Genomic DNA, 26,605 nt, shown 5'->3' on the forward strand with positions numbered 1-26,605 from the left:
GAACCACAGCCGAAACGGACAAAGACAGACTCGGGGCTCGGTGTCCCCAGCACATCTATCGAAAAGAGCGGTGCAGCAGCTGTCAGCCATCATCGACCTTTCTTATTCTCGCGCTGATGTCGCGATACCAGCACCTTCACGCTCGCTTCTCTTGGAGCTACCTGTAATCTACACTGCACCGTTCTCGCCCGGCTCTCGACTAGAGAACTAAACGGCGACCCCGCCGTCGCTGTCGCAGTGATCGCCCCCTCCGGCGGCACTCAGGCAGTAGGCGTGCTACTCGACACGCGCATGGATTCCAGTGCATTGCACGGGGTTTGGTCCGGCGATCTTCGAAGCACCGACCCCGGCGCCGGTGGACGGCGCCGCGTCGTCCTGAAGCTGGCAAGCACCGACGAGCACGGCGAGAGGCTGCGCGTGTACAAGCACCCGCGCCCGCGCGGGCCGGACCTCGTCGCGCACTACCGCGGCGGAAGGCACGACGGCGCTCCTGATGGACGACGTCGGCCGGCGCCTCGAGACGTTCGACGTGGAGGACAGGATCAGGTGAGTCGCCCCGCCTGCGCCGTGCGGTGCGCGCGGCCTCCCGTGCTCACGCTCGGTCCAGACACGCGATCTTCGAGACCGCGCTCGCGTTGCACCGGGCCGGGGTGTGGCACGACCGCCTCAGCCCCAGGAACATCCTCGTCGGCGACGTGGAGAACGTACACATCGTCGACTTCCACGATCATGACTGCGAGGGGCCAGGCGAATGCGGCGAGCGCGACTATCTTGCCGAGGAACTGGGTCTGGACGTAACGTAGATCTGCTTCGGGCCATCGGCAAAGAACAGGCGTCGGCGCGGGTGTAGATTATGAAGAGTAGAGTATGGGACAAGCGTAAACTTATTCGATATTTTATACCAACTGTATTTTGTACGTCTGTATTTTGTTTGTGGTTCGCGGCTCACTGCTCGGACCACTCGAACGAGCCGATGACCGCCGTGCGGCCCGCGAACGACCCTGGGCTCGGCGAGAGAACCGTCATCCGCCGATTTGGCACGTCCACGCTCGTCCTGTGCGCGCGAGAGCCTCCGCATCAGCCACCGAAACGGGGGGAAAAGGGGAAGGGCGGGTGGACGTACACGGCGAGGAACCCGACGACGTGCAGGTCGAGCACCTCCTCGTCATAGCGCTCCGCCTCGTCGTCGTGGTACGGCGGCGCGAGGAGGGCGAGCACCGCGTTGAGCAGGCCCGAGGCGTGCGACGCCGGGTCGATCTTAACGGGCTGCATCTCGGACACGGTGCGCGTCGCGCCGATGGGCAGCGCCGAAGAGGGCGCCATCGATTCTGCGCGGGGTCGCGTCGGGTCGCGTCGCGTCAGTAGCGAGGATGTGACGATGATCGAAAGAGCGCGCACCTTCGCCGATGCGGTAGATCGTGAGCTCGTCGAAGCCGATCACGGAGCTGCTCGGGGCGAGGTGCATGTCGAGCGCGGTCTCGCCGCCCGCGGAGGCGGTGCCGTACGGGACGCCGGGCGGGGGCACGAGCGGGGGCCCGTACATGTAGTGGTGCATCTGGTAGGTGTGTACGCGCTGGCGGTAGGACGCGTCGAGCTCGACGACCTGCGTTCGCGCATGCGCGAGGGTCAGCTGTATGCGGACGGCAGCGGCCAAGAAAGAAAGAAAGAAAGAAAAAGAAGGGGGGGGGGACGCACGCCGCCGGATTTTGGGATTTTGACGACGGTCATGCGGTCGCCGTACGCGCGCTGCATCTCGACGTTGAGTTTTTCGTGCCCGACGACGAGGATGGTGTTTACTGCGCCGTGTGCGGCGAGCGAGCGTGGTCATGTGCACGTATGACAAGGGGCGCCTGGAGTGAGTGCGCGCGGGCCCGTCGTGCGGGAGGAGGGACGTACTTCGAAAGGCGTCGACGCAGGCTTTGATGAGCATCGACCGGTGGTCGGCGCTCGCGGAGCCAGAAGAAGAGGCGAACGAGGACGGGGTGTCGACGATGACGCCCGCCGCTCTCCCTAACCACGTCGCAGATCAGCGACCGAGGCCACCCCAAGAAGCCCAAAAGATCTCCCGCGATGCAAGAGGCGGGGTGACGCACCCTGGGGGTCGGCCTCGAGCCTGTCGTTGACGTTCTCGCCGAGGTTGCGGACGAGGCGGTCGACGAGGAGGGGGTTGCGGCGGATCTCGGGGTGGCCGTACCAGTAGGCGAGGGGGACGAGGGCGTTGGAGGCGAGCACGGTCGGCGCGCTGGTCGCGGCGGAGCCGAGGGGGCTCGCGGGGGTCGCGGTGGGGATGGGCCCGGGGACGGAGGCGGCGGAGATCGCGCCGGGGACGGCCCAGCCGCCCTGTGCCGCGCGTGGGGTGAGTGCACGCGAGGAGGTGAGGAAGCGGGGGCGAGACGGACCTCTGCGGGGTCGACGTTGACGTAGATCGGGGCCCAGCCCTGGCCGGCGCGCACGGCGTAGTTGGCGAGGATCTTGCACACGCTCGTCTTGCCCGAGTTTTCGGGCCCGAGGACGAGCACGCGCGGCGGGTCGGCGCGCTCCGTGTCACCGCTGCTGCTGCGGCCGGGTGCGGGTGCGGGGGATAGGACGGGGGAGCCGTGGAGGGCGCGGAGGGCGCGGACGCGCATGGACTCGAGGGCGAGGTGGACGTTGGCGTAGGCGTGCATGGGCGTCTCCTCGGATACATATTCTGTGGAGGGGTGGCCTACGACGTGGGGTGAAGACACGGTCGGCGGGGGCTGCGGGGACGGCGAGGGAGAGGGAGGTGCTCATCTGGAGGGTGCAGCCTTGCCACGAGAAGACGGCGGCCTTGCACTCGTGGCCGAAGAGGTACGTCTTGCCCTCGACGAGCTCGGCGCCGAAGACCTCCGCCTGGCCATCCGCGAGCTGTCCTCCTCCTCGAGGTCAGCCGCGCGCCCGACGAGCGACGAGCGGATGGGACTTGCCTTGATCGCGACGGACGTGCCGGGGTCCAGTTCGAACCTGTACTCAGTCTCGGGCTCGAGCACCCATTCCTTCGACGCCGTGGGATCAGACTGGGGCTGGGACTGAGACTGGGACTGGGACTGGGACTGGGACTGGGACATGGCCAACAGCTTTCTCTAATTTCTCGCGAGCAGGCCACTGCAGGCCACCACCATGTTCCAGATGTCTCGATTCGGTCAAATCCCTTTGCTGACACATGCCGCCGGCATCCGGCTCTGGCCCGTCGACAGTGGCCCCGTGTACTCTCTCAAGCAGCAGGACTGCTGTCCACTTGTTACACAGATCCTTGCAGCTCTCCCTTTCGGAGCCATAGTCGGCACCACGTCGGATCATCCCAGTCAATCTTCCCAATCTTAGAGCTCATGAATCCGCGACTCGACCAGCCAGGCTCAAAACAGCTAAAGACGCCAACAACAAATCAAACAAGGCCGCGAGATGCGAAAATTTCCATCATGGAGGCTATGTGGGCGCACGTTGCCGATCTGCACCTCGGATGTATGAAAGAATAGCACCAGAATAGCTCTGAATAGCTTGATGGCGGGAGTAACGATGCGTCGACGGCTCGTATCAAGGGACGGGTGCTCATTTCGATGTTGATCAAGGTGCCGAGCCTATAGCGTCGTCGCTGATCATGATATTATCATGAGCTACTCTATGATTCGGCGATATGGCCTGTGCGCGCGCGGTAGCAGCTGTGAATGTGGTCAAATATAGACAATGCATACTAGGAGGCGAGACGAGGAGAGAACAAGGGAGAGATTCATAAATACTTGTGGGTCCGCCATTTTTTGCGATCGGAAAGTGTGCGGAAAGTGTGGAAGCATATCGGGCATGGTCAACAGTACGTACAAGGCACCCGCACCTTTGAGAGTCCTTCGGGCAGCATCGCGATCGCCGAAGCGAGTCCCTTAATCCTGGAACGAGTAAGACCGCCTCTCCAATACAACGTGAGCCTATGCGCATCTGCTCGTGGCGCACCGACTCGTGCCATGTCTGTGTCGGCACCTGTCTCACCGACTCGGAGCGCAATGGCATACGTCGCGCAATGGCATACGTCGCGCAATGGAAAGCCTTTCTGCAGTCTCGGCCAGCCTATCTCTTCTGAGAAGGCCGTCGACTGAGAAGCGTCGGAGGCCCACGCAGCCGCGTTCGACGTCACTCTAGCTCCTGGCAGCAAAACTGAAGCACCGACGGGCACACCGACGCCAGCCGCAGGCGGCAGCGCGCACCACACTTGGAGGACAGCTCAGACTAGCTCAGAGCCGCGAGTCTCAGCGGGATCGAGAGGCTGTCTGAAGCCCGAGGCGTCGTTCAACCGGCGGATCTGGCGAGACCCATTTTCCTGCGGCCGCCGGTGGGGCTCGATGGGGGCACCTTCGAATGTCTCCGCATCTGGACTCTGCGCGCCCGTGCAGTGCGGTATGGGAAGAGGGTGCGTCCGTGGGCACGAGTGCGGCCGGCAAGCACAGGCGATTTGCCCATGCCATCAGCACCTCCAAAGACGTGACTACGCCTCGCAGGCGCCCGTGCACCCGTCCTACGATGCCTCGAGGGAGGGATGTGATCGCAGGCGTAACTGAGCGCGAGCCGAGTCCAAGTCCCAGCAGGTGGCCAGCTGTCCCATCCGAGCCCGCAATCCCGTCCAGCCCTCCGCTCCTGAAACCTTCGATCGCCCTGCCTTATAAACCTCCCACCCGCGCTCAAACATGTGCTCCCCCGCGTCTCCCCCCCAGCCTTGCCCAGGTGCCCCCGCCCTGAGCCTCGAGCGCCCGCACCTCGCGCCCTGCACCCCGACGACCTTCCAGACGACACCCACGACCCGCAGCGACCCCCGCCATGGGCGCCTCGACCCGCAGCGAGCTCTCGAGCCCCAATGACCACGAGCAAGACGTCGAAAAGGCGACCATGACCGCGAGCCTCGCACACGCCACGACCGCCAAGGTCCCCGTCCTCTCTGCCGACGCGGTGGACACCGCCGCAGCCCTCACCGCCGGCTCCGACCCCGGCACCGCGCTCGCCCCAGACGCCGCCGCGCGCCTTCGGTGCGTGCTTGCCTGCTGTCTTCGATCCCCCCGATCCGTCCCCCGCGAGCCTTCTCTTCCTTCCCCCCTGCCCGCCGCGTTGGGCGTTCGTGGCCCCGATACTGACTTATGCGTCTTGGCGTCGGCTTTGGTAGGCGGAAGATCGACTGGCATTTGATGCCTTTGATGTGCCGTGCGTAGCTCTACTCGCTTCCGCCCGCCTCTCCTTCCCTTCCCTTCCCTTCTTCCCTCGTCAAAGATGCCCATCCTGACGTCGTCATAACCCCGCCGATCCCACAGTGCTCTACATGTACGTCGTGCCTGTCCTCTCTATCCCCATCGATCCGACTCGCTCACATCTGCGCCAGGATGGTCTTCGCGGACAAGACGACGCTCGGCCAGAGTGCCATCCTTGGTATCTAGTACGTCCCGCCGAACGCGCTTCCATGCCGCATTCGGCAGAGAGACTGACACGCCCCCCGCTTCGCAGCCAGGGCGCACACCTGACGCAGAACCAGTTCAACTGGCTCGGGACCATCTTCTACCTCTCCTTCCTCGTGTTCCAGTACCCGCAGAACCTCGCGCTGCAGTACCTGCCCGTCGGAAAATGGATGAGGTGCGCGCGTCTCGCGTCTCGCGTCTCTTTCGCACGCGGCGGCCGGCAGCTCTGACCGACGTCTTTGGGGGACCCGCGCAGCGCGAACATCTTCGTGTGGGCCGTCGCGCTGCTGTGCCACGCGGCGTGCAAGTCGTTCGGCGCGCTGTTCGCGGTGCGGTTCATCATGGGCGCGTGCGAGGGCGCGATCACGCCCGGGTTCATGCTGGTGACCGCGATGTTCTACACGCGCGCAGAGCAGACGCGAAGGGTCGGATATTGGTGTGCGTGGCTGTCCTTTGTCCGTTGCGCGCTGTGTGTATGTGTGCTGAGGGCGTGTGCGCAGTCCTGATGAACGGGCTCGCGGTGATCGTGCTCGGGTTCGTCGCGTTTGGCGTGCTGCACACGCACACGGGGCGCTTCATGCCCTGGCAATGGTGCGCCGCTCTCTCGCCGCTCTCTCTCGCACACCGTTGACGGCCGACACCTTGTCTTCACGCTGCACACGCAGGCTGATGATCGTGACGGGGCTCATCACGCTCGCGACGTCCGTCCTGTTTTGGTTCTTCTTCCCGGACTCGCCCACGACCGCGCGCTTCCTGACGGCCGAGGAGCGCGTGTGGGCGGTGCGGCGCATCCGGGTGAACCAGGCGGGCGTGGAGAACAAGCATTTCAAGCGCGAGCAGTGCGTGCATTTCCTTTTCCTCGGTCTCCCCGCGCGTGTGCGCTGTGCGCGCGATCTGACCGTGACACCTGTGTTGTACCCCCTTGTGTTTGTGCCTCGGACTTGCTTGCGTGTGTGTGGACTTGCTGCATGCGTCGCATGCGCCGTTATCTGTGTCGCGCGCGCGCCGGTGACGTTCGCTGCGGCTGGAATGGGGAACGCGGGTGCCAGGTTTGTGGAGACCCTGCAGGACCCCAAGACGTGGCTGTTCGCAGTCTTCGCGGCTCTGTCGAACATCCTCAACTCGGTGCGTCCGTGCTTGTCGCGTGCGGGCCTTCGCGGCGGGATCCTCACCACGCTCCCGCATTCCACATTCGGTCGCGTTTCGACTCGACTCACTGGATGGACCGACTCGCGCTTCGGACGCCTGAACGCCACGACGGGACGCGCAGCTGACGAACCAGCGGCAGCTGATCGTGAGCCAGTTTGGGTTCACGCCGATCCAGACGACGCTGATCGGGTGCGTCGACGGCGTCGTTGAGAGTGCGTCCATGTCCCCTTCCGTCCAGCGTCCAGGCCCGGCCCGGCCCCGGCTGACCCCCGACACCGACAGTGCTCGTCGTCTGGCTCGGCGTCACGCTCGCCTCGTCCCGGCCCAACGCCCGCGCGTACTCCGCCCTGGCCATGTTCCTGCCCTGTATCCTCGGCTCCATCCTCGTCAACACCCTCCCGGCACACAAAAAAATCGGCCTCCTCTTCTCCTACTGGCTCTCCAGTACGTGTCCTCTTCCGCTGCCATGTGTCGATTGCCCGCGCTCACCGCGCCGTCTGCAGTCTTTGGCATCGTCCCCTTTGCCCTCATGCTCGGCTGGGTCTCCTCGGTCACCGCCGGTCACACAAAACGTGCGTCCCTCCTTTCTGTTTTCCCCGCTCGTCCGTGACCGCCCGTGACGCGCGCGCCTCCGCAGGCACGACCACCAACGCGACCGTCCTCGTCGGCTACGCCCTCGGCAACGCCGTCGGGCCCCTCATGTGGAAAAAGCGCTACCAGCCGCGCAACCACGTTCCCTGGGCCGTCATCTCCGCCTGCTCCCTCGCCTCCGCCGTCCTCCTCCTCCTCGCCCGCGCCGTCCTCGCCCGCGAGAACCGCACCCGCGAGCGCGAGCGCGCCGCGCGCGCGGCGCGCGGCGACGGGGACGAGGACGGGTTCGACGAGGTGTACGTCGCGCAGGCGGACGCGGACGGAAAGACCGTCGAGCGCCGCGTCGACAGGGCGTTTTTGGACCTCACGGATAGACAGAATCGGGAGTTCAGATACGTGCTCTAGGCCGCTCCAGGTCGGGCTTTCTTCCCCCCTTTTCTTTGTTCTTTTTTGTCTGCAGTAGCAGCAGAAGCAGAAGCAGAAGCAGTTTGTTTACGACCCTGCGATGCGCCGCCACGCGACGCATCGCGAGTTCTTGGTCCTGTACCCGTTACCCCGTTACGCGATACACTCGGTGCATTCGGTACATATAGACAGCCCGTACCCGTACATGCGTATTTATCGATACTGATATGTACTGTATACCTCCTACCCGCGCGATCTCGCACTCTCGCGCACGTGTGCGCGCGGCACGCCGTCGGAGATTTCAAAGGCGCGCATCGTCGCACGCGTGTTTCATACGTAGGGAGCAAATGTCGTCTCGAGCGGCCGGCGCGTCCCTTCTCTGCGCCGCGCCGCGCCGCACCGCGCACGCCGCCGGGCTACAGGAAGGACGCCACCTTGACGGGCTTGCGCACGGCGGCGGAGTTGCCCTCTCTGAACTTGTACGACACCCTGCACGTCGTCGTCGTCGTCGTCGTCGTTGCCGCCACCGCCACCGCCTCCGTCATCGTTTCCGTGCTCACCGTGCCCGCCGTGGCCGTGGCCGTGCCTGCTCCGGGGCCGCCAGCAGAGCTGGGCGCACCGCGAACTTTGAACTTGATGGCGCCGCGGCGGGACGGCGGTGCCTTTTTGCTCGTCGCGGCGATCGGGCGGCCGAAGAAGTCGACCGGGGGCTTGTAGGGGGGGAGGACGAAAAAGGCGTCAGCGAAATGTGGGGGGGTGGGGGCGTGGATGGATGTGTGAAGTGAGGGGTTTATAGAGTCGGCGGTCTGTGGATGCGCACCTTGTCTGCGATGTCGATCGAGGCGGCGGCGGCGGAGACTTTGGCGCGCTTGCGTGGCCGGGCCCTGGCGGCGTCCTCGGTGGGGAGCGCGCTGTGCGAGAGCAGGCCACCTTCGATGTCGCCCTCGCCGGGCTCGTCGCCTTCTGCGTCCTCGACCACGTTCCTGGAGGCGGAGGAGGGGAGTCAGCGTGTGTATGAGAGAGAGAGGGGGGGCGAGCAGGCGAGCGGCGCACCCCGAGCGCGCGCCGAAGAAGCTCCTGCTCGCTTGGGCCTTGTTGCGTTCTGCGGACTCGGCTTGCCGCGCGATGAGCTGCGCGTCGATCTGTGGGGGCCGGGCGAGGCGTGGTCGGCGTAGCACCGAAAGGGAGGACAGGGGGGAAATGGGTGCGCACCTCGGCTGCGACGAGATGGCGCACGGCGTACCGAGAGGCGGCGATGTCCATCGCGCGCTTGCCGTCGTACGTTACGAACACGTCGATCGGCCTGCGCCACGGGACGAAGGCGGATCAGGACGAGTTCACGAGGCGAAGGACAGCGGCGCCGGAGAACCGTTCGACGCGCATCGGAGTGCCCGTTTAGTCAGTGGTTGTGCGGTGTGCGGAGTTGGGGGTAGAGGGCAGGGCAGGGCAGGGGGGTTAGAGAGACGCACGGGTCGAGCCGGTACACGAGCTGCCCGTCCTCGGCCTTCTCTTGCACGAAGCGCAGCTCGAGCGAGACCATGATGCCCACGAGGCGCGCGAGCACGGCTTTCTCCTCCGGCCGGATGACCTGGCTGTTCACCTGCACGAGCGGTCAGTGGGGCGCGTGGCTAGCGGCGGGCGAACGAGAGACTGACGGGGCGGAGGGGCGGGGCGATGATGCGGTTGATGTACGGCGCGAACTCGAGGTGCAGGACGTCGCCGCTGACGAGGTGCCGGTGGTGGCCGGCGAGGTGCCCGTTGCCCGCACGCACCGCAAGCGCGAGCGCGCGGCCGATTTCCTCGTTCGCGCGCGTGCGCATGTGGTTCTGCGGCGCAACTCTGTCAATACTTTTCGGGTGCGGGTGGGAAGGACAACGGCGACTGACCTCCCAATCCGCCTTGGGCCGCTCGACGCGTGCGCCGCCGCGCTCTTGGAAGAGCGGGTGGAACGCGACGAGCGTGTACGCGAGGTAAGGTAAGAGGGCATACTCGCGCTCGGCGCGCATCGAGCCGGAGAGCATGTCGTACGCGACGAGCCACTCCTCCGCCTTGATGTACCGCGCGAACGTCGCGTCGTGCCGGTGCAAGCTCGGGTAGTGCTCGAAGCAGCCTGCGAACACGCCAGCAGCCGGGTCAGCGCGCCGGTCGAGATGCGGTGTATGTGGGCAGACGCCTACCCAGCGCGACGCGGTCGAGGGCGCCGCTGCCCTCGAGCTCGCGACAGATCCGGTCGACGTACTTGGTTCCTTCCTCTTCGTTGACGCCCAGCTCTTTGACGCGCCTCTTGGTCATGGGCAGGAAGAGGCTATTCAGGGCGTTCGTGAGCGACGAGTCGGCCTCTTTCATCCCCTTCGTCGCCGTGCGGATCAGCGGCTCCGTGACGTCCTGATTTCGCGCCTTGATGAACTATACGAGACGAGGTCAGCGCGGCGCTCCCTCGGCATTCCAGACGCCAAAAGCCTCACCTGGAGAGTGTTCAGGCATCCACGCAGGTCGCCCATGGCGACGCCGACCAGGGTCGACAGCGCACGGGAGTCTGCTTTGAGACCTTCTCTCTCGCAGATGTCGCGTAGCCGCCTGACGACGTGTACATCGGCCGGCCGTGTAAAACGGACGATGCGCGCGAGCGGGCGGAGCTTTGCTAGAGACGACGCATAGAGGTCATTGCAGATACAGATAATGGGGCGCAGGAGCGGCCGTTTCCCCTTGGGGTCTTTCTTCTTGCCTCTGCCTAGAATGAATCGTGAGGAGATGAGCGGTTAAGACAATATCATCTGACACGGACGCTCTTGATGAGGCCTTTCCATCGCGAGCTGTGTGAGCTTGTATATGAACCCAGCAGCCTGCCATGAACGTCAATCCGAGTGCCTTCCAAGGGAGAAAAAGTAGATTTCACGTTATCCCCTCCGCCCGTTGCACCGTCAATCTCGTCTATCACGATCAAGTTGGGCTTGGCGCTTCCTACGGCGAAACCAGCTTCTGCAGCAGGGCGTATCCGGTCGTCCACAACTTGTCCAGAGCGAGCATCGCTGTGGGCCGCGCCTTCAGCTAGGCCGAACGTAAGCAGATAGTCTGTTTGACGCACCTAGCATTGATCTCAAAGACGTTGTAGCCGGCATGTTTGGCGACTATATGCGCCAGCGTCGTCTTGCCGAGACCAGGTGGACCGGACAATAATAGGATCTGATTAGGTGGTATCAAATCGTCGTTGTCCAACAAAGCAGCAGGTCAAAGGCTTTGCCCACCTTTTCTCGTGGGCGATGAAACGGGTCTGGAGGAAGGTAAGTTTCCTCCTCGTCCCGCGGTCTCTTCTTGTTCTTGCGCACGCCAAACACGCACGGATCCCATTCTTTCACCCACGCCATGACTTCGCGGTGCAAGCGCTCGTCCCCTAGCAATTCAGTGAAGCGCTTGGGGCGGTAGCGGTCGACCCAGAGGGTATCTTTTGGCTTTGCAGTTGATATGCTGGCGGCGTTCAGACCGGCTGCCTGCACTAGCTCCCTGGGCTAGGCGTTGAGTCGAACATAGAAGTATCAGATGATGCATGATAGCCTACTGTTCAGATATCTTGCTGGCAGTCTTTAGAGAAAGCTCGTCCATGAGGCGGTGTATAGGCACGTCTAAGAGGTTGGTCATGCGCTGGCCCGATAGATTTATCTGAAAGGAGTGGTGAGCTGTGGTAAGTATGCAACACTGCGTGGTTGAGAGGCGTACAGAGGAGTGATCATGCTTCCGCGTTTTCTTCTTAAGAAAGACAGCTTTTCCGTCATGTGTGGTACAGCGCAAAGAAGTGCGAGGGAGGAGAACGGGTTCACCGAAGGGAGCATGGCTGGGCCCTGCGGTCGGTCTTCGGTATGGAAGGAGGATATCGGCGATGTCAGGAAGGCTGTCGTCTTCTGGTATGGTATGTATTATGCGCCAGGGTGGGGAGAGAGGAAATTTGGACGCACCTTGAGAGAGTGGAGGCAGTGTATCCTGCGAGCGCGATTCAACTGGATACGCGAAAATGCCAATTCATGACATGCACTTTGGTCTACCGAAAGCTGATCACTCACCGAACGACCTCGCGCTTGGCATCTGCAATAGCCCATTCGGTCGCATCGGAGACGATATCGCATCGTTCGCTTATCCCCCAGACGAAATGGAATTATCGTCTCCAGCCAACACCGGAGGCTGTGAGACTTGCTCACCTGCATTGGTCGCCAACAGTGTGCCCAATAACCCATTCGGTCGCATCGGAGCTAGGAAGACATGTGAGTGATCATGGCGCTGCCACAGATGGTGAAGGTGTACCATGGTTTGGCGGAAGACCCTTTGGCGCAGGTTCACCTAGGAGTCCATTTGGTATAAAGTTGAGTGTACTGTCCTGCGGTGTGCGGGCGATGGGGAAGGTGGTCTGCTCTGTAGGGGTCTTTGAGACAGACAATAGACCATTAGGTTGAAAGAAGTCCATGTTGGCGTCCATCTGGGCGCCTTGTGACGAGGAGGTTGATGCAACCTTGAGCTTGCAACGCGCAGCGATTAGGGTTAGCGAGGGAGCAGGAAGATCGACGCGACGACGGATGTTGATTCACGCGTCGCGACGCGTCAGTGGCAAAAGTGGTCGTGAAAATTAAAACAAACTCAGACGACGCCAGCAGGATTCGAACCTACGCGGGCAAAGCCCAACAGATTTCTAATCTGTCGCCGTAACCACTTGGCTATGGCGCCTTGTACTTGTCGATTCCTTTATAATATATATACTTTGTTACATCAGGTCTGGCACTTGGTACTAGCGACGAACGTGCCACCAGTGTGCCACCTCTCGAGCTTCGCATGCGTCGAACTGCGTGGTTGTGATGATTGGTAGTCTTCCATTGGCCACCTCTATATATACTAACCTTCACCCAGCTGCTATGGGTACTTGTAATCTTCCAACGAGACCCTCATGCGCGCCGACGCACCTCTCGACCCGGAATTCGCGCGTCTGCGCAGCTCTGGGAAGATCAGCAAGCAAATCACTCTCTTGAAGCACACCACAGCTCTCCTGCTCGTCGCGCTTGTTTTAATAGGCACTTTGGGCGTTCACTATGCATCGCCGACAGTGATGAGGATTTTTGGCGACAGTGTCTCTTCGCATCCTCGAAGCACCTCTTCGCATCATGCTCCGACTGCTAGAGCAGGCATCAAGGCCCCTCCGGTTGACTTGCCAGAGAAGTTACAGAAGGCTTGGGCAATGTATTCACCTTACTTTTCGTCTGGAGAGTACGTCGATCCACCTGCGGGGTGTGTAGTATCACAGGTGAGCAAGCCACTTCGTGGCCTACGACAATCATGATATATATAACATATCCTGTGGACCAGGTTAACTTGGTAAGCACATCTGCCTTCTATTAAAATCAGCGAAATATGAACGCCCAGCCAGATCCAGCGGCACGGTGCACGCTTTCCAACGAAGGGTTCTGGAACGAAAATCGCGAGCGCTGTGACCAAGTTGTCAGCTGTCAAAGAATACAACAACGAGAAACTTGACTTTTTGCACAACTTCACGTATACGTTGGGAAAGGATGACTTGATTCCCTTTGGAGCTGCCCAGTCAGTACATACCCCGAACATCCTTCGACATGAGCACGTGTTGAACTGCTACGTGAACTAGATCGTTCGACGCGGGTGGTGTCGAGTACCATAGATATTCGGTACTTGTTAGCGAGAGCAGCGTGCCGTTCGTGAGAGCAGCTAGCTCCCAGCGTGTTGTGGATACAGCGACCAACTGGACAGCAGGTCAGTCGACACACTGCATCATATATCGTATGTCATCTTACAATGGATCCAGGTTTCGCAAACGCTAGCATGCGGAAATTTGTCCCGAAGCTGGATCTCATAATATCCGAAGAGGTACAGTTTCTCTGTCATCATCTCTGTGATTTTTTTGATGTTCCTCATGGGGCCTCTAGGGAAATGTGACTTTGGACGACAGCATGTGCCCAAATGCCGGTGATAGCGACGTTCAAACAGATGAATGGCTGGCTATTTTCGCACCGCCTATCACAAAACGTCTGAATGGATGGGCCCCTGGCGCAAACCTCACGGACATGGACGCGTATAGCCTCATATCATTATGCCCCTTCCATACGTTGTACGAGGGAAGCCCGAGTCCCTTCTGCAACCTGTTCACACTCTCCGAATTCGAGCAGTTTGCATATAGTGGCGATTTATCCAAATACTACGGCACTGGGTAACGTCTACGCCGTCACTATTTACTCTGTCTTCTGACACATTCGATCCAAGGTATGGTCAGAAACTAGGCCCCGTTCAAGGCGTCGGATATATCAACGAGCTCCTCGCGCGCCTCACGAACAAGCCTGTCCAGGATAACACTCAGACTAATCGGACGCTCGACTCATCGCCTACCACATTTCCTCTCAACCGAACTTTTTATGCTGACTTCTCACACGATAACGAGATGATTGCCATATATTCCGCTCTAGGACTCTTCAATCAAAGCAAACCTCTCGACCCGATGAATCCTGAACATAAACGAACTTGGATCACCTGGAAATTGGTTCCTTTCAGCGCTAGGATGGTCGTTGAGAGAGTCCAATGTGATCAGGATGCGTCGCTCTTTATCAGGATCTTCGTGAATGATGCTCTTCAACCGTTGGAGTTTTGTGATGGAGCCACAGAGACTGGGCTATGCGCTCTTGACCAGTTCGTGGCAAGTCAGGGGTATGCGATTAACGATGGCGAAGGAGATTGGGAAAAATGTCTTGATTGAACTATATTATTATCGTGAACGTCTTCATAGCTTCATCCCCAATATACATTTCGGATTAAAGACATTCGGGACGTTGGAAGTATGAAATCACGTGGCTCGTAGCTGCTTTGCTTCCATGAGTGCATGAGGGCTCGCAACGTTGTAGAGCATTTCACCCTTAGCACGTCGATATGTCCATCATCAGCGGAATACTCGACTATGTCGAGTCTGTCGAAAACCACGTCTACGCGTCTGTCTCAGATGTGTCCGCGGAAATGCCCATGATCAAGGAAGCTCTTCATCGTCTTTGGGTTGACGTTTCAAGGTTCGGGCCTACACTTCCAGACCTCCACATCCCAGGATTGGGCGACTTTGAAGTACCTCCTCCGCCTCCTCCACCTCCTCCACCAAAATCCTTGCTAGAGAATTCTGCGGATTGGATCTCTGATCATCCGTGGAAGGCTTCCATCGGCGTTGGGATCGTGGGCGTTGGGTTGCTAGTTGGGTACAATAGTGTTCGTTCAAGAGCGAATGCACGGTTGCGGAAGAAGGGAACCTCTTTTAGTGAGAGAAGACAAGTCATAGGTATGTCTCTGCTGAGGCGTTTCACCCACCACATGCTGATTAGATACCATTCAGTGGTGTTGGGAGGAGATACGCCCTTGGCTTCGCCTTTGATTCATGACCTAGAACAGAAAGGTTATATTGTCATCGTCAGTGTTGCTACCCCAGAAGCGGGCGATGAGCTTGAGACCACCCATTCCAATGGATACGTCAAGGCACTTGTACTCAGCCCCACAGAGGTATGTTCGCCAGGATGATTGATACAACACGGCAAGCACATGTTGATCCTGACATAGCTCGGGACAATTCCTATCTTCCTTCGCTCCCTGGCATCCACACTCTCGCGACGATTTCCCATCAACGCTCCGGGCGATCCGCATGCATCCCCAGCGACGCTCCCCTATATACACTCCATCATCTCCCTCCTCACTCTCCCATCTGCTTCAGCTCTCCCTCCAGCCCCACTGGAACACCTCCATCTACGCAACGAATATCTCCCCTATTTCACCGCAACACATCTGGCTCCACTGCAAGTAATTCAAGCGCTCTTACCTATGCTCCGGACTGCGCCTTCGCGCGCGCGCGATGCGGCTGCAAATGGTGCTGGCCAGCGGAGCATCGTGGTTTGTATCCCGGCAGCCGAGGCTCGCGTAGGCCTACCGTTTGCTGCTGCCCACGCGATGAGCGCTGCTGCTACGTTGCGCGGGGCCGAAGTCCTACGCCGGGAAATTCATATCGCAGCTTTGACTAGCGCGTCAGACTCGATGAGTGACATCAGAGTCGTTGTCGTCGACGTTGGCTCTGTCGAGTCACCCCGTGCTGTCCGCCGGCTTCAGCTCACGTACGATATGCGCCGAGATATGGATGGCTGGACGGCTTCGGAGAAGTTGGCCTATGGACCGGCTTACGAGTCACTTCTAGAAGAGGGGCATCATTACAAAATGACGCGCAAGCCTACCGATGTGCGCGTGTTTGTCGAGAGGATTGCGGATATCGTGGGTGGGAGTTATAGAGATCCTTTCACGATCTTTGGCTATGGCTTCGGCCTCAAACATGTTCTGCGCGCGATTCGCGGCGACCGGATCACTGTAGGCGCGGGCGGTGAGTAGCGTACATAAGTGCATATTCTCTGTGTCCTAATTGATGAACTTGTATACAGCGACCACCTACATGATGGCATCGTATCTTCCGACGTCGATCCTCGATGTGATCCTTAATCTTCCACACTTCCTTCTATCTGTCAGGAACGCACTGCTTCCTGTTCCGCCACGCATCGCTCTACCTTTGGAGAGGGGTGTCCCTTTTTCGGTACCGGCCGCTGCTGCCCCTGTGCAGGTGGAAAAGCAAGGGGCCGATAGCTCCGCAAATGTATCTGACCTAGATATATCGGAGACAGGGTCAGAGGTTGACGTCGAGAGTAACGCCGGGGAGGGCGTGGGCGATAGCTGGGTGAGCCTCAAGTCGAAGGAGTCGCATGTTTCGAGCGGTGAGGCTGTTGAGTCAGTGTAGGTTCTTGATTGTTTTTATCTCGTCACGGCAGTGCACACTCTGTAATGCGCTTGAAGGTCAGTGGTTCTATGATGACAGTTTCTGATGTCTTTGTATGTATACGTGTAATGTAGCCCAATGCACTGTACTTTTGCTCATGTCGGTTGTAGGGAAGCTTAGGTGTCTCAATGGCTAGTTATGTGTTCGTAACCACAGTGGCATGGCAAGCGAAGATCCTGGACTCTAAGATCCAAGTGATTAGATCTTTCTATCAAGCCTTTCTAACTCAACAGCCTCAAACATCTGTCGACGCCTTGCTTGGACAGCGTCTCTTTCAGAATTGTTATTGACTTCGAGGCGATGGGTGATTCTCAGGCCTATCACTCATCGTATACATCCCACTGACTCCTGCCTATTTAATACTGGTTTCGTGCTGTAGGCTTAGTGATTTGGCTCGTTCCGTCCCAAGATGAAAGAGTCTTGCTAGAGACGCTAATGTCGAAGCACCGCCCGACCACCCCCTCTCTAGCAGCCTCATCCTATCCTAACTTTACCCCACATATAACCTTGGCCTCCTTCCCCTCCGATACCACCATTGCCGCCCTCCGTGAATCCATCCCCTTTGACCAATCCGTCGTCCCCGTCCAGTTCTCCTCGTTGCTGTCCGGCGAGACGTACACCCGGTCCGTGTATGTGACCGTGAAGCTCTCTCCGGCGCTTGCCTCTTTGCACGCAGAAATACACTCTGCGCTCAAGGCGGAACCGCGCACGCCATCGTTCCCGCACATGTCTCTGTTCTATATCGCCGACAAAGATGCAGAGGTAAGAGAGCGTGAGAGAGTCACGAGGGAGATTATGGAGAGTAGTGTGGTTCTGAATCCGAAGGATCGCGGAAGCGGAATTACCCTGGATTGCAAAGGAACAGGTGCAGACCCATCGGGTCAGACGAAGCTAGATGGTTTTACTGGAAGTGAGATATGGATCGTCAGGTGCGAAGGGCTGGTTGAAGAATGGCAAATCTTGGAGAAGATTATGCTTGCAAGTATGACGAAAGATTGAACAATGATATTGTACAATATTGGTGCGAAGAATTCGTAACTCTGGGAACATGTCAAGAAAACAATAGCAAATAATATTTAGGCATTGGTTTCTGGAGGAACAACCGGCTGCAGAAACGTATGGAGGTAACGTTGTACGTACGCGAGAGGAGTGCGAAGTCGAAAGCTTGTTAGTGATATGGGCGTAAAGACGAATTGGTCGTCTTGTGAAAAAAGCCTGCGAGTCGAAACCCGAACAAATTAACCTGATAATCTAAGAAAAATGATGCGAGTTGAAAGATACAGCAGTATAACACAACAGATCGAGATGTAGATGTACACTTCAGATAGAATTTCATGCGATTGTGAAAGACGGATATAAAGATCATGCGAAGTGGTTGTGGGTCCAAAATGATGTAGATGCAGCGGCTAGAAAAGGGGATCGCAAACAAGGCCGCAGACTGAGATCACGGGCTTGCAGTATAGAGGGGAAGGGAAACCGACTCGTCGTACTTGCGATCTCCGTTCGAGTGATATAACTCGGAATATGCAGGGAGTGCGCCGTATAGTGATGACGTTGGCATTGTGGGGGATGGCGTGGAAGAAGAGGGGACATCAGTCAGACTTTGAGATTGGGAAATCATTTGCTGAGACAAAGGGAGGCGTTCACGGACAAAGTCGAGCGGTATGGAGAACTCCAAGAGGTTATCTATGTGTCCGTCGCCAGTGTCAAATTGGCATTGCATGGTGACTTTTAGACTGTGTTTCACAGTGAGGAACGGTCCGCGCGAAGACGGTCGCAGATGGCACGGGCCAGCCCATCTAGACTCTGATGTTGGGTGATCAGAATCCTGGACCAAAGGCAATTTCATCTGCATGGTATACCAAGCGTTAGGGTCTGGGAGAACTCTGCGTGAGAACATCCGCCCGTTGTTCGCCGTAGAGATCTCAAACTGCGTTGATCCACCAGCAAGCAATGAAAAGTTTCGCGCTACGGATGAATGGCAAACCTGAGGCGTAACGAGGAGGCCCACTTCCGATAACCCGCTCATGGGGTGTGGGTCCAGAAGAGCCTTACGTGGAGGCTGGTGCTCCTCATTTGGGATAGGCAAGCGGTTGTAATACGATGGCAAAGACATGCTAGATGTAACAGCTCAGCGATCCAAAGCCGACATGATACAAAAACTCGAGATACGTACTGGTACACCTCCCGCTGGTCAATATCAACTGTGAAAGTTGATAAGTTGATTTTTTCAGTCTCTTCATCCGAAAGTAGTGGCGCGCGGAGACGCAAGGTCAATTTGGCGCAATCCTGCTCGGTTCCGATGTGCTCAGGTATCGAAGCCAAAATCTGTATTTTAGACAAAATGTCGCTCGGAATGGAAGGACCAGACTCGGATGATTTCTGAGATAGTGTGGAGACGATGTAGCCACCGAGAGGATAGATTGACTGCTCTGAGTGGGGCACGAGTGGTGGGATAGTGAACCGATTCAGAAGGATGTTGCACTTCGGCGCTTTCGCGATTCTCGTTCGCTGCATGATGGGAGCGCAGAGAGTCGATATCCACGGAGATGTTTGTGAAGGCTCTTGTATATGTTGATACTTTGCTATGGCGTAAAGAGCGTACCGCGTGCCTGCTGGGGCCATCTGGCGGTCGCCAAACACGTCGGAAGCGGGCAGCCATCCAGGAAGGCGAAGATTGAATACGACATTCCAAGCACAAGGTTGGGTAGAGTCTTCAAAGCCCTCATTGTTGAGCTCGACAGGTTCGTCTCGGACGAGCTCCTGCTGTAACGAGCAGAGGCGGACTGCAGAATAACCAGTCTCAGGGGTTACCAGCTCGGACTGTCCTTCGAAAGTAATCACGAGCGACTGGAGAAGGAGGCGCGCAGTTCGACGACGATCGAAGAGCGAGAAAGAGGACTGCAGGGAGACAGAAACATGGCCAGAGAGCGAGTACGCCGATCTTCGGCCCGTGTTATGTTAGACGTGGAAATGATAAGCTAGAGAGGATCACTCACGTTGTTGCTAGCTCGCCGCAGATGTCGATGGTTGGGCAGTCCGGGATAACAGCAATGGACAAAGCCATGGCAAACTAGGAGCAGAAAAGAAAACACAGAGGGACGGTCATGGAGACCCTGACGTTATATATATCATGGCGGCGGTGGCAGCATTGACCTGCTTTGACGTAGAGCGATCGAGATGGTCAAAGCGAACAAAAGCTTGCCATGATTCGTAAAAGCGGAGATGAGGGCCTTACCACAGTTGCCCTGATGTTCGACCGGCCCTCCGTTTGGCGTTCCCATTGTCTTCCGCAAAATGCGTCCTTTTTGTGTTTCCCGTTTCGGAATAAGACTTCGTTCATTCGCTGACTAATACAATACCACTTCTGGCAACTTTCTGGCACCAGTCTGGCACCTTGACTCATGGCAATGGTGCTGGTCTACAGTCTGCTTGAGGGCTTCCTGTCTCGACGTTGAAGTATGCCCTTATTTCAGTCATGAATCGCATCATCTCGTAACGCTGTTTGCCACTTTGACAGCAATACACTGTCATTATGAACTCCTGTGGGTCCAGACTTAGCATGTTTCAAGTTTATATGATGCCCTCCGAGCGAACATTCCATTATCGACCGTCCGCCATGGTCCATATGCGTGGCGTACATATGCCAACAGAACGGTTTCATCGCGATACTAAGTACCACAACTTACATCGTGTTTATGACCTCTGACGGGCGATGATACGCCTCATACACATCAATGCAAAACAGCATGCTTTATGAGAACACTTTTGACACTGCCAACTCGTTCTCCGGCAACTTGCGGAGGTCTTTCCTATCTGACCTCTCCGATTGCGCGTGTTTTCGCTCTTTGTACTTGGTCCCCTTCTCTCTCCTAATCGCAGAGCGTACTGATGTAGGTGAGATATACTCTGCAAAACAGAGCAAACGACATCAGCTGCCGTAGTCATAGTAGACAAGGGGTTGCCATCTTACCAGGGTTTGAAAATACTGTCGCGCCATTGAATGCACCTTCGAAGATTCGGATGGGCGTCATCACAAAGCGTGGACCAATCTCAATGAGAGTTGTCTGCGGTGGACCACTAGGATGTAATGGGTCCTTTTCGATGATCTAGTTTAGGAGCAATGTCAACTGGGAAAAGCTAGCGATCAGACGAGCGCGTACCTGGAAATTGCGGAACCAGATTTTTCCGTCAAGGAGAGAGAACGTAAGAATGTGGTCGATGAAGGGTTTCGCCCTGCGTGCTTGTGGCGGTACACCAAACATCTACGTCAGACGGAGACGTACAGTTGGATTGGGGGTACGATCAGCATCGCAAGTGCTGAGTCCATTGAATTTTTCGAAACTTACATGTGTGAACAACTCCTTCATCAATCGTCCCCACTCTGTCTCCTCGAAAGAGGCATCAAAGCTCAAAAGACCTCTGCTCCCTTTGAGGCAATTTCCCGTCAGCTTGAGCTCGTCCATGGTATGCACATTCTGCACATGCAGCTTTACGCTGGGCCCGTTCGGTGTCTTCGCTGCCCAGAGGTATAGGTCCTCGTGTCTCCGTGCCTCAAAGTATAGCGTATTATTGCAGTTGTGTAGGTCGGCGAGTTCAGGTAGAAGATTGAGGTGGTTCTTCGAATCAAGCTTCGAGTCTGCGGATATGGAAAGCAAAGCGCGTTTACTACTACAAAGACGCGGTGATATCGATGTTGACGCACCTTTTTTTATGTGTGGGAGAAGGACTTCAAGGTCATTCATGAGATGTCTCATACGGTGCGTGACACCACGAGACGAGAGCATTAGGACTCGCTGCTTGTTTTTCTTCTTTTTCATCGGAACGCTCGACTCGACCGCCTCCTCGTCCACATCCATAGCGTCTGCCTTGCGCTTTCCCTTCCCCTTGGAGTCTATCAGAGAGGCATTTGCTTTTTGGGCCTTGAGGACAGAAGCCATAACGGAACGCTGCAAAGAGTCGAAGTAGTTGTGAAAGAAACCGATCGTCTCACCACCTCCGAATCTCTGAGAATGCTCGATTATGTAAGCGAGATGAATTAATGAATGCTAAGAGCAGTCTGCTCGTCGATTTGTTTTGCTAGGTCCGTGGGTCATAATATAGGCAGTAGATTTTACATTTGAAAAATCACTTCAGAATGACATGCATGATAGCTACGGATGTAGCAAAAAGTCGAGGAAAGAAGTATTGGCTGGGGTGGTGCAAATTGGAGGAAGAGTTGCGGGTTGGGGAAAGGTAGTGACAGGGGGAGGGAGGGGATGGATGATGACTTGGAGTATGAAGAGGTAATTTGATCAGCGATCACAGATATATAAGTAAGCGAACCAGAGAAAAAAACGTGAAGCATCACGGCGAAAGCAAGGGGAAGAGACTGGAGACGTAATTCTGACTTGAACTGCTGACGATTCACAAGAATGCGCTGTGTATTATTGGGCTTCAGTCGTTCACGTAGCCTGCTGTTGAGCGCGGAGTTGTTTTTGTTTTTCCTGTTCGAGGCGCTGGAAGAGAGATGAGACGTGAACTTCGTAGCAGGCCCGAGAAACTCACATGATACAGCAACTGGACGGCCATTTGAATGTTGGCAGGAGGGCCTGTGATAACTACAAGTCTCTCGCCTTCACCACCGGTTGGCGCGCCGTTGATTCCGACCCCTCCCGCACCGGGTTCCATGATCTTGATCTGACTTGCACTCATGTGTCTGATCTCGTTGATCTTGCTACCACCTTTTCCAATGATACACCCAACAAGGTCATTGGGAATGTAGATTTGCTGCGTCTGCAACTGCTGAGGGGGATCCGCGCTTCCAGGACCACCACCCTGAATGTATGGGTTGGAGTAACTTCCTGGGACGTATGATGAGCCGCTGACAAAGGGCTGGCGGCGATTCGAGGGGCGGTAGGTCGAGTTGGACGCTGACCCGGAGGGCATGCGTTCGGCGGCTTCGATGAGAATGTTCCCAATGTAGTAGGTCGCGATATGTATGGCATCTGCCACGCCAGCGACGCTGAGCACGCGCTATGGACTACGTGAGTGTGTGTATGACTACCATAGCCAACAGAATGTATACCTCTGTTGAGCCGGGAAGCATACCCTCACTGGCGTTCAGCCGAGCGCCACTGGCATCCTGAATCTCCTTGATTTTGGAACCTTGCTTTCCGATGACAGAACCCATACGAGAATTGGGAATCATGAACTTTATGGTAACCGCACGGCTGCCTGGCACAGACGGCACGTCAAAAGGTTCATCATTGATCCGACGGACGATGAGTCCAAAGGCCTAAGATATAGTACAGTCAATACCGAATAGTGGTTTCCGATCATACCCGCCGCACACACCTTCGAAACCGCATCCAGAGGCCCGCTGACGTTAAGAATACGCTCGGGGTTCCCGGGGATGCTCTCGGATACCATGACTTTCGCACCGCTTTTCTCTCTGATCTCGTTAACGTGAGAGCCTCCCTTCCCGATGATAATCGACGCGTCCTGCGTGACGATGAGGCATCGCATGTGGATATGAGCCGACGGAGGGGGCGGGGGTACTGTGGAAGAAGATGGAGCGGTCGAGTCGGATGCACTAGTAGGCATGGCGTCGCCCACCGCGGCCTTGTGCTCCGGGTCTGCCTTTGGCTGATCGGTGTTGTTAGATGGGGTAGAGGCAGCCGTATCATCAATGACGGTGGCAGAAGGTTCAGTCATGGTTACGTCATTGAGCACCGCGGAGGCAGCAAGAGCGGGGGCAGAGGAGGCGAGTGCCGGCGATTCATCCGAGGTGGACGTAGCGCCTGTGTTGGCACGCTTGTGGTGTTTTTGGTTTTCGCTGTCGGAGGGCGAACGGGACCGCTTGCGAGTGGTATCGGACTCTGGCATCGTCGGTGTTTTAGTTTACGGTTCTCTCTTTAGTTTCAGACACGGGGGTGGGTGCGCAACGTTGGTGGGAATGGGGAGAGCACGAGGAAAGAGGAGGTGGGTTCGGAGCGGAGGTCAGATGATGTGGATATGGTCTGGGGTAAGAGGAGGTGTACGTTGGTGAGGGGAGTGTAGAAGGGCGCAGTCATTGACCGAAACGATGGGAAACATACCTTGAGTGTCGGAGTCCTCGACGATGGCGAGGGAAAGTAGTCGGTCTATGTGGTTTGCTTGCTCACGAACGACACTCGCTCACGCTGTTCCGTCAGACTACACCAAATAGGTGTCAACACAGGTGCCACCGTGGCATACAGTAAGTAAACTCGCGTCAGCGACAGGTGAGGTATTCTATGCAAAACCTCTCGACAGCAGCTACATGCGAATAATGACCGGGCATCCCAACCATCTCAGTCGTCCAGGACAGTACTTCGTCGAGGTTCCGGACCGCTCAGTGATCTGACCATTTTCGACTCACTCTGTCTGCTCGAGCCAGGTGCTGCCATGTGCCGTGCTCTAAATATCCTGTGATATAATTTTATCGAGATATTCGTCCCATCGCTTCTCCCAAAGCGCAAGAGTCCTTGCTTTCTCCGAAGGATCAAGGGTCGAAAACTAAAGACACCATTAGAACACGAGGTCGCAAAAGCAGTCAAAATGCCCACGGTGATGCTATCTCGCGCAATTTGGGCAAGCGTGAGGAGACCTGTCACCTCACTCGAAGCGATAACCTGGAAAAAGTCGTATGACAACCCCATGTACCCGAATATGGCGGGATCATCCGAGTTCAGCGCTATGGGTACTCCATGATTGAGAAGAATGGGGAGGGGATGCATAGGCATTGAAGAGGTCAGACGCTTGGGAAGGAATATTCTGTCAGATAGTGTGGCCAAATGGAACAAAAAGGCCATGTCATACCAGAATCTCATTTCTATTCCATATGTATAATTTAGAAAGATCGAAATGTGTTCGCATATAGAGAGAGCACACGTACGAGATGGGACAAACTTCGAGAGCAATGCCTTTTTCTCTGCATATTTCCATGAGCCTGGGGTGTTTGACAATCGAGAAACTGGATAAACGTAATCATCAGTCCGCCAGTCAAAACTTCTTTTGCATGGAAAAGGAGACGCATACCCGTGCCCAATGCGTTTTGTGCCCAATAAGATGGCGTCGTACAAGTTGTCGTCGGCTTTGGTTCCATCACCTAACGTTTCACCGGCATGAAGGAGGAGGGGAATATCCAAACTCAACTCCTCGACACGTTTCTTAAAGGCGAGAAGGGGCGTGATATATTCGGTCAGTGGTTTGCCCACATTCTCATCGCCAACGAGGTCGAATCCTAATTGAAATCGATCACATTTAGCTAATATCAGGGAAGTAAAAAAGAAGTGAACCGGACCAGCAATGAGATGAGGAAATTCTTGTTTGAGATTAATGCAGTCCTCTGTGTACCATTCCAGCTCTTTAGCAGATACGACGCGGACTGTGGTATAGATAATCTAAAGTTTAAGTCAACATACTATTAGCGCGCAAGATTTTTGTCCTACATACTTTTGCACCGATAAATTCGTCTTCCCTGCCCTGATCCTTCATTTCTTCCTTGAGCTCTTTCAGAACGCGATCAAAGTCAAGAAGCCATTCACGGTGCGGCACGTTCGCCTGTCCATTCTCGTCATACATAACTCTGCTGGGTAGAACCATCCATCAACACCAATGATAGTGAACAAACAGGGACAATTACCTGTCGTAGAAGTTGATGCGGGGTTCTGCATACGATATACCGTCCTCGATGGATGATAGAAGAAATTGGCGGATGTATTGGACGAAAATGGGACGGAAAAGGACAAGAGGCTTGAATATACTAGGTCATTAATCATTATTGACTGAGATGGAGAGTTCACGGGACCTACTGAAGCGACTGAGAATGTGCTCAAGAATTTTTTCCAGATCTATGGGTGTGTGGGTAGATGCGCTGAAGAGATTGAAACGAAGTCAAAACCTTAGTGACAGTATTGTGAGTCCCATACGCCTCGGCGGGATTGATCATCATCGAGTCAAGCGCCCATTTATCGAAGCCCTCTGGTCCTCCCATTTCAGAGCTGAAAGACTGTCGTGCGTGCGCGAGCGGTACCCATCCTCCGGGAGTATAAGCAGAAGAAGTCAGGTTGCCAGACTCTGGTGACAAAAGGGCCGTCGAATGGGGCCGCGGACGGAATTCGGGAAGTATGCTGCCTATGCTAGTGGACGTGACTTGAGCAGGGGTGCGAACATGAATCTGTGGATATTGAAGAGCTCGTTCCAGAAGCCACTTGGTATTTACTGTCGCGTCGAAGTGGGCGTGGAGGAGGGCGCCCTTCGGCATCTACTCATTTCGTTTCGGTGAGTCATTTCTAAGCTCTAAACGTGAGGGTAACGATGCGAACACACTTTCTGGACAATCTGAAACAGCTTCGTCTGGTCAATGATATATTTTCCTGACCGGTAGATGTGAAAAGGTTAGCGAGCGAGCTCATTAGGTAGACGGCACAACCTGGCACCTGTTAAAAATTCCATCCCAGGGAAGGGATGGGGTATACCGTTGTAGTCCTTTGCCCATACCGAGCTCTCCTCGTCCTTGCGAATCTGCCTGATGATTGCATCCCCTTGCTTCTCCTTCTCGGTCAGCACTCCCAATCTGCCATTCTCCCTGCGCAGAGCTCTGTCCGCCTGTATAAACGCAGAACGCTGGCTCAGATATGTCTCAACATCATGAAAATGGAGTGACATGGCGGTATGAAAGGACATACACATGGACTAAATCATGATTTTGCCCGATTATGCATGTTATCAGCCCCGATAGCAGCCAGTTTGCGAGGTTGTTGATCATGTTTAGATATGTTTAGATAATCATGATCGGCGTACGTACCTCATTTGGTGTGCACATTGTACCTGTTGGGTTTGAGCGTCGATTTTGTACGCATGGTGTTCGGGAAGCAATTTTTAAGAGAATACTAGAATTAGTCTGAAAAACAATCGGATGATGCTCGTGGATTCAAGCTGACATTCAGCGCTTCAAAAGGATATCCATGAAATATTCCCTCGAATTCCCCCAAATGCACTCATCGATGCATTCCTTATATAGTCGCAGATCACGCTGTATCACGGTCGCGTCTCGCACGTGCCTGCTCTTCATTCAAACCCATCTCAATTTATCTACTTAAGACGTCGATCGTATATTCTCATTGCTTAGCGTGATCTCCTCTCAGTTTGACCGCGGTCTTTC

The 26,605-nt window shown here is 56.3% G+C and overlaps 11 protein-coding genes across 11 annotated transcripts; 5 read left to right on the forward strand and 6 right to left on the reverse strand.

Annotated features, from left to right (window-relative positions):
* Positions 1-802: 802 nt before the first annotated feature.
* HETIRDRAFT_60173 (uncharacterized protein) lies at positions 803-3,093 on the reverse strand. Its single transcript, XM_009543536.1, has 9 exons — positions 2,946-3,093; positions 2,773-2,886; positions 2,400-2,711; positions 2,094-2,340; positions 1,897-2,010; positions 1,696-1,796; positions 1,399-1,603; positions 1,124-1,328; positions 803-1,054 (listed from the first exon to the last, which is right to left on the reverse strand). The coding sequence occupies exons 1-9, from the start codon at positions 3,084-3,086 to the stop codon at positions 946-948; spliced, it is 1,548 nt and encodes a 515-aa protein (XP_009541831.1). The 5' UTR covers positions 3,087-3,093; the 3' UTR covers positions 803-945.
* Positions 3,094-4,365: 1,272 nt separating this feature from the next.
* On the forward strand, positions 4,366-4,743 carry HETIRDRAFT_100344 (uncharacterized protein; the record flags this gene model as incomplete). Its single annotated transcript, XM_009544601.1, has 1 exon — positions 4,366-4,743. The coding sequence occupies one exon, from the start codon at positions 4,366-4,368 to the stop codon at positions 4,741-4,743; it is 378 nt and encodes a 125-aa protein (XP_009542896.1).
* A 631-nt stretch (positions 4,744-5,374) lies between these two features.
* Positions 5,375-7,837, forward strand: HETIRDRAFT_380392 (uncharacterized protein; the record flags this gene model as incomplete). Its single annotated transcript, XM_009544602.1, has 10 exons — positions 5,375-5,428; positions 5,497-5,622; positions 5,704-5,885; positions 5,948-6,038; positions 6,113-6,286; positions 6,497-6,572; positions 6,718-6,808; positions 6,879-7,040; positions 7,100-7,168; positions 7,234-7,837. Coding segments are annotated over 10 exons (1,384 nt in total), but the record flags the coding sequence as incomplete, so codon positions are not given.
* Positions 7,838-8,008: 171 nt separating this feature from the next.
* On the reverse strand, positions 8,009-11,381 carry HETIRDRAFT_308576 (uncharacterized protein; the record flags this gene model as incomplete). The annotated part of the gene is made up of 15 exons (XM_009544603.1): positions 8,009-8,147; positions 8,247-8,302; positions 8,413-8,503; positions 8,646-8,734; positions 8,805-8,895; positions 9,062-9,192; positions 9,248-9,418; positions 9,479-9,702; positions 9,770-9,998; positions 10,058-10,319; positions 10,374-10,435; positions 10,489-10,621; positions 10,678-10,775; positions 10,838-11,093; positions 11,149-11,381. Coding segments are annotated over 15 exons (2,265 nt in total), but the record flags the coding sequence as incomplete, so codon positions are not given.
* A 1,236-nt stretch (positions 11,382-12,617) lies between these two features.
* Positions 12,618-14,346, forward strand: HETIRDRAFT_471458 (uncharacterized protein; the record flags this gene model as incomplete). The annotated part of the gene is made up of 7 exons (XM_009544604.1): positions 12,618-12,873; positions 12,936-12,944; positions 12,997-13,166; positions 13,228-13,352; positions 13,405-13,466; positions 13,526-13,806; positions 13,860-14,346. Exons 1-7 carry the CDS (start codon positions 12,679-12,681, stop codon positions 14,344-14,346), a joined length of 1,329 nt encoding a protein of 442 aa, XP_009542899.1. The 5' UTR covers positions 12,618-12,678.
* Positions 14,347-14,516: 170 nt separating this feature from the next.
* HETIRDRAFT_380398 (uncharacterized protein) lies at positions 14,517-16,362 on the forward strand (the record flags this gene model as incomplete). Its single annotated transcript, XM_009544605.1, has 4 exons — positions 14,517-14,910; positions 14,965-15,128; positions 15,186-15,990; positions 16,049-16,362. Coding segments are annotated over 4 exons (1,677 nt in total), but the record flags the coding sequence as incomplete, so codon positions are not given.
* A 510-nt stretch (positions 16,363-16,872) lies between these two features.
* On the forward strand, positions 16,873-17,436 carry HETIRDRAFT_415095 (uncharacterized protein; the record flags this gene model as incomplete). The annotated part of the gene is made up of 1 exon (XM_009544606.1): positions 16,873-17,436. One exon carries the CDS (start codon positions 16,873-16,875, stop codon positions 17,434-17,436), a length of 564 nt encoding a protein of 187 aa, XP_009542901.1.
* A 445-nt stretch (positions 17,437-17,881) lies between these two features.
* Positions 17,882-19,504, reverse strand: HETIRDRAFT_415096 (uncharacterized protein; the record flags this gene model as incomplete). Its single annotated transcript, XM_009544607.1, has 3 exons — positions 17,882-18,554; positions 18,614-19,381; positions 19,437-19,504. The coding sequence occupies 3 exons, from the start codon at positions 19,502-19,504 to the stop codon at positions 17,882-17,884; spliced, it is 1,509 nt and encodes a 502-aa protein (XP_009542902.1).
* A 687-nt stretch (positions 19,505-20,191) lies between these two features.
* HETIRDRAFT_308509 (uncharacterized protein) lies at positions 20,192-21,377 on the reverse strand (the record flags this gene model as incomplete). The annotated part of the gene is made up of 5 exons (XM_009544608.1): positions 20,192-20,346; positions 20,411-20,546; positions 20,601-20,702; positions 20,787-21,076; positions 21,143-21,377. 5 exons carry the CDS (start codon positions 21,375-21,377, stop codon positions 20,192-20,194), a joined length of 918 nt encoding a protein of 305 aa, XP_009542903.1.
* A 534-nt stretch (positions 21,378-21,911) lies between these two features.
* Positions 21,912-22,965, reverse strand: HETIRDRAFT_14839 (uncharacterized protein; the record flags this gene model as incomplete). The annotated part of the gene is made up of 5 exons (XM_009543421.1): positions 21,912-21,935; positions 21,985-22,212; positions 22,288-22,452; positions 22,505-22,714; positions 22,774-22,965. Coding segments are annotated over 5 exons (819 nt in total), but the record flags the coding sequence as incomplete, so codon positions are not given.
* Positions 22,966-23,856: 891 nt separating this feature from the next.
* HETIRDRAFT_309109 (uncharacterized protein) lies at positions 23,857-26,109 on the reverse strand (the record flags this gene model as incomplete). The annotated part of the gene is made up of 12 exons (XM_009544609.1): positions 23,857-23,955; positions 24,006-24,197; positions 24,259-24,271; positions 24,335-24,412; positions 24,478-24,682; positions 24,743-24,842; positions 24,895-25,027; positions 25,085-25,194; positions 25,254-25,292; positions 25,343-25,705; positions 25,771-25,817; positions 25,881-26,109. 12 exons carry the CDS (start codon positions 26,107-26,109, stop codon positions 23,857-23,859), a joined length of 1,608 nt encoding a protein of 535 aa, XP_009542904.1.
* Between the last annotated feature and the right edge of the window lie 496 nt (positions 26,110-26,605).

Source organism: Heterobasidion irregulare, assembly GCF_000320585.1.
Source record: "Heterobasidion irregulare TC 32-1 unplaced genomic scaffold scaffold_02, whole genome shotgun sequence".
Taxonomy (NCBI): Eukaryota; Fungi; Basidiomycota; class Agaricomycetes; order Russulales; family Bondarzewiaceae; genus Heterobasidion; species Heterobasidion irregulare.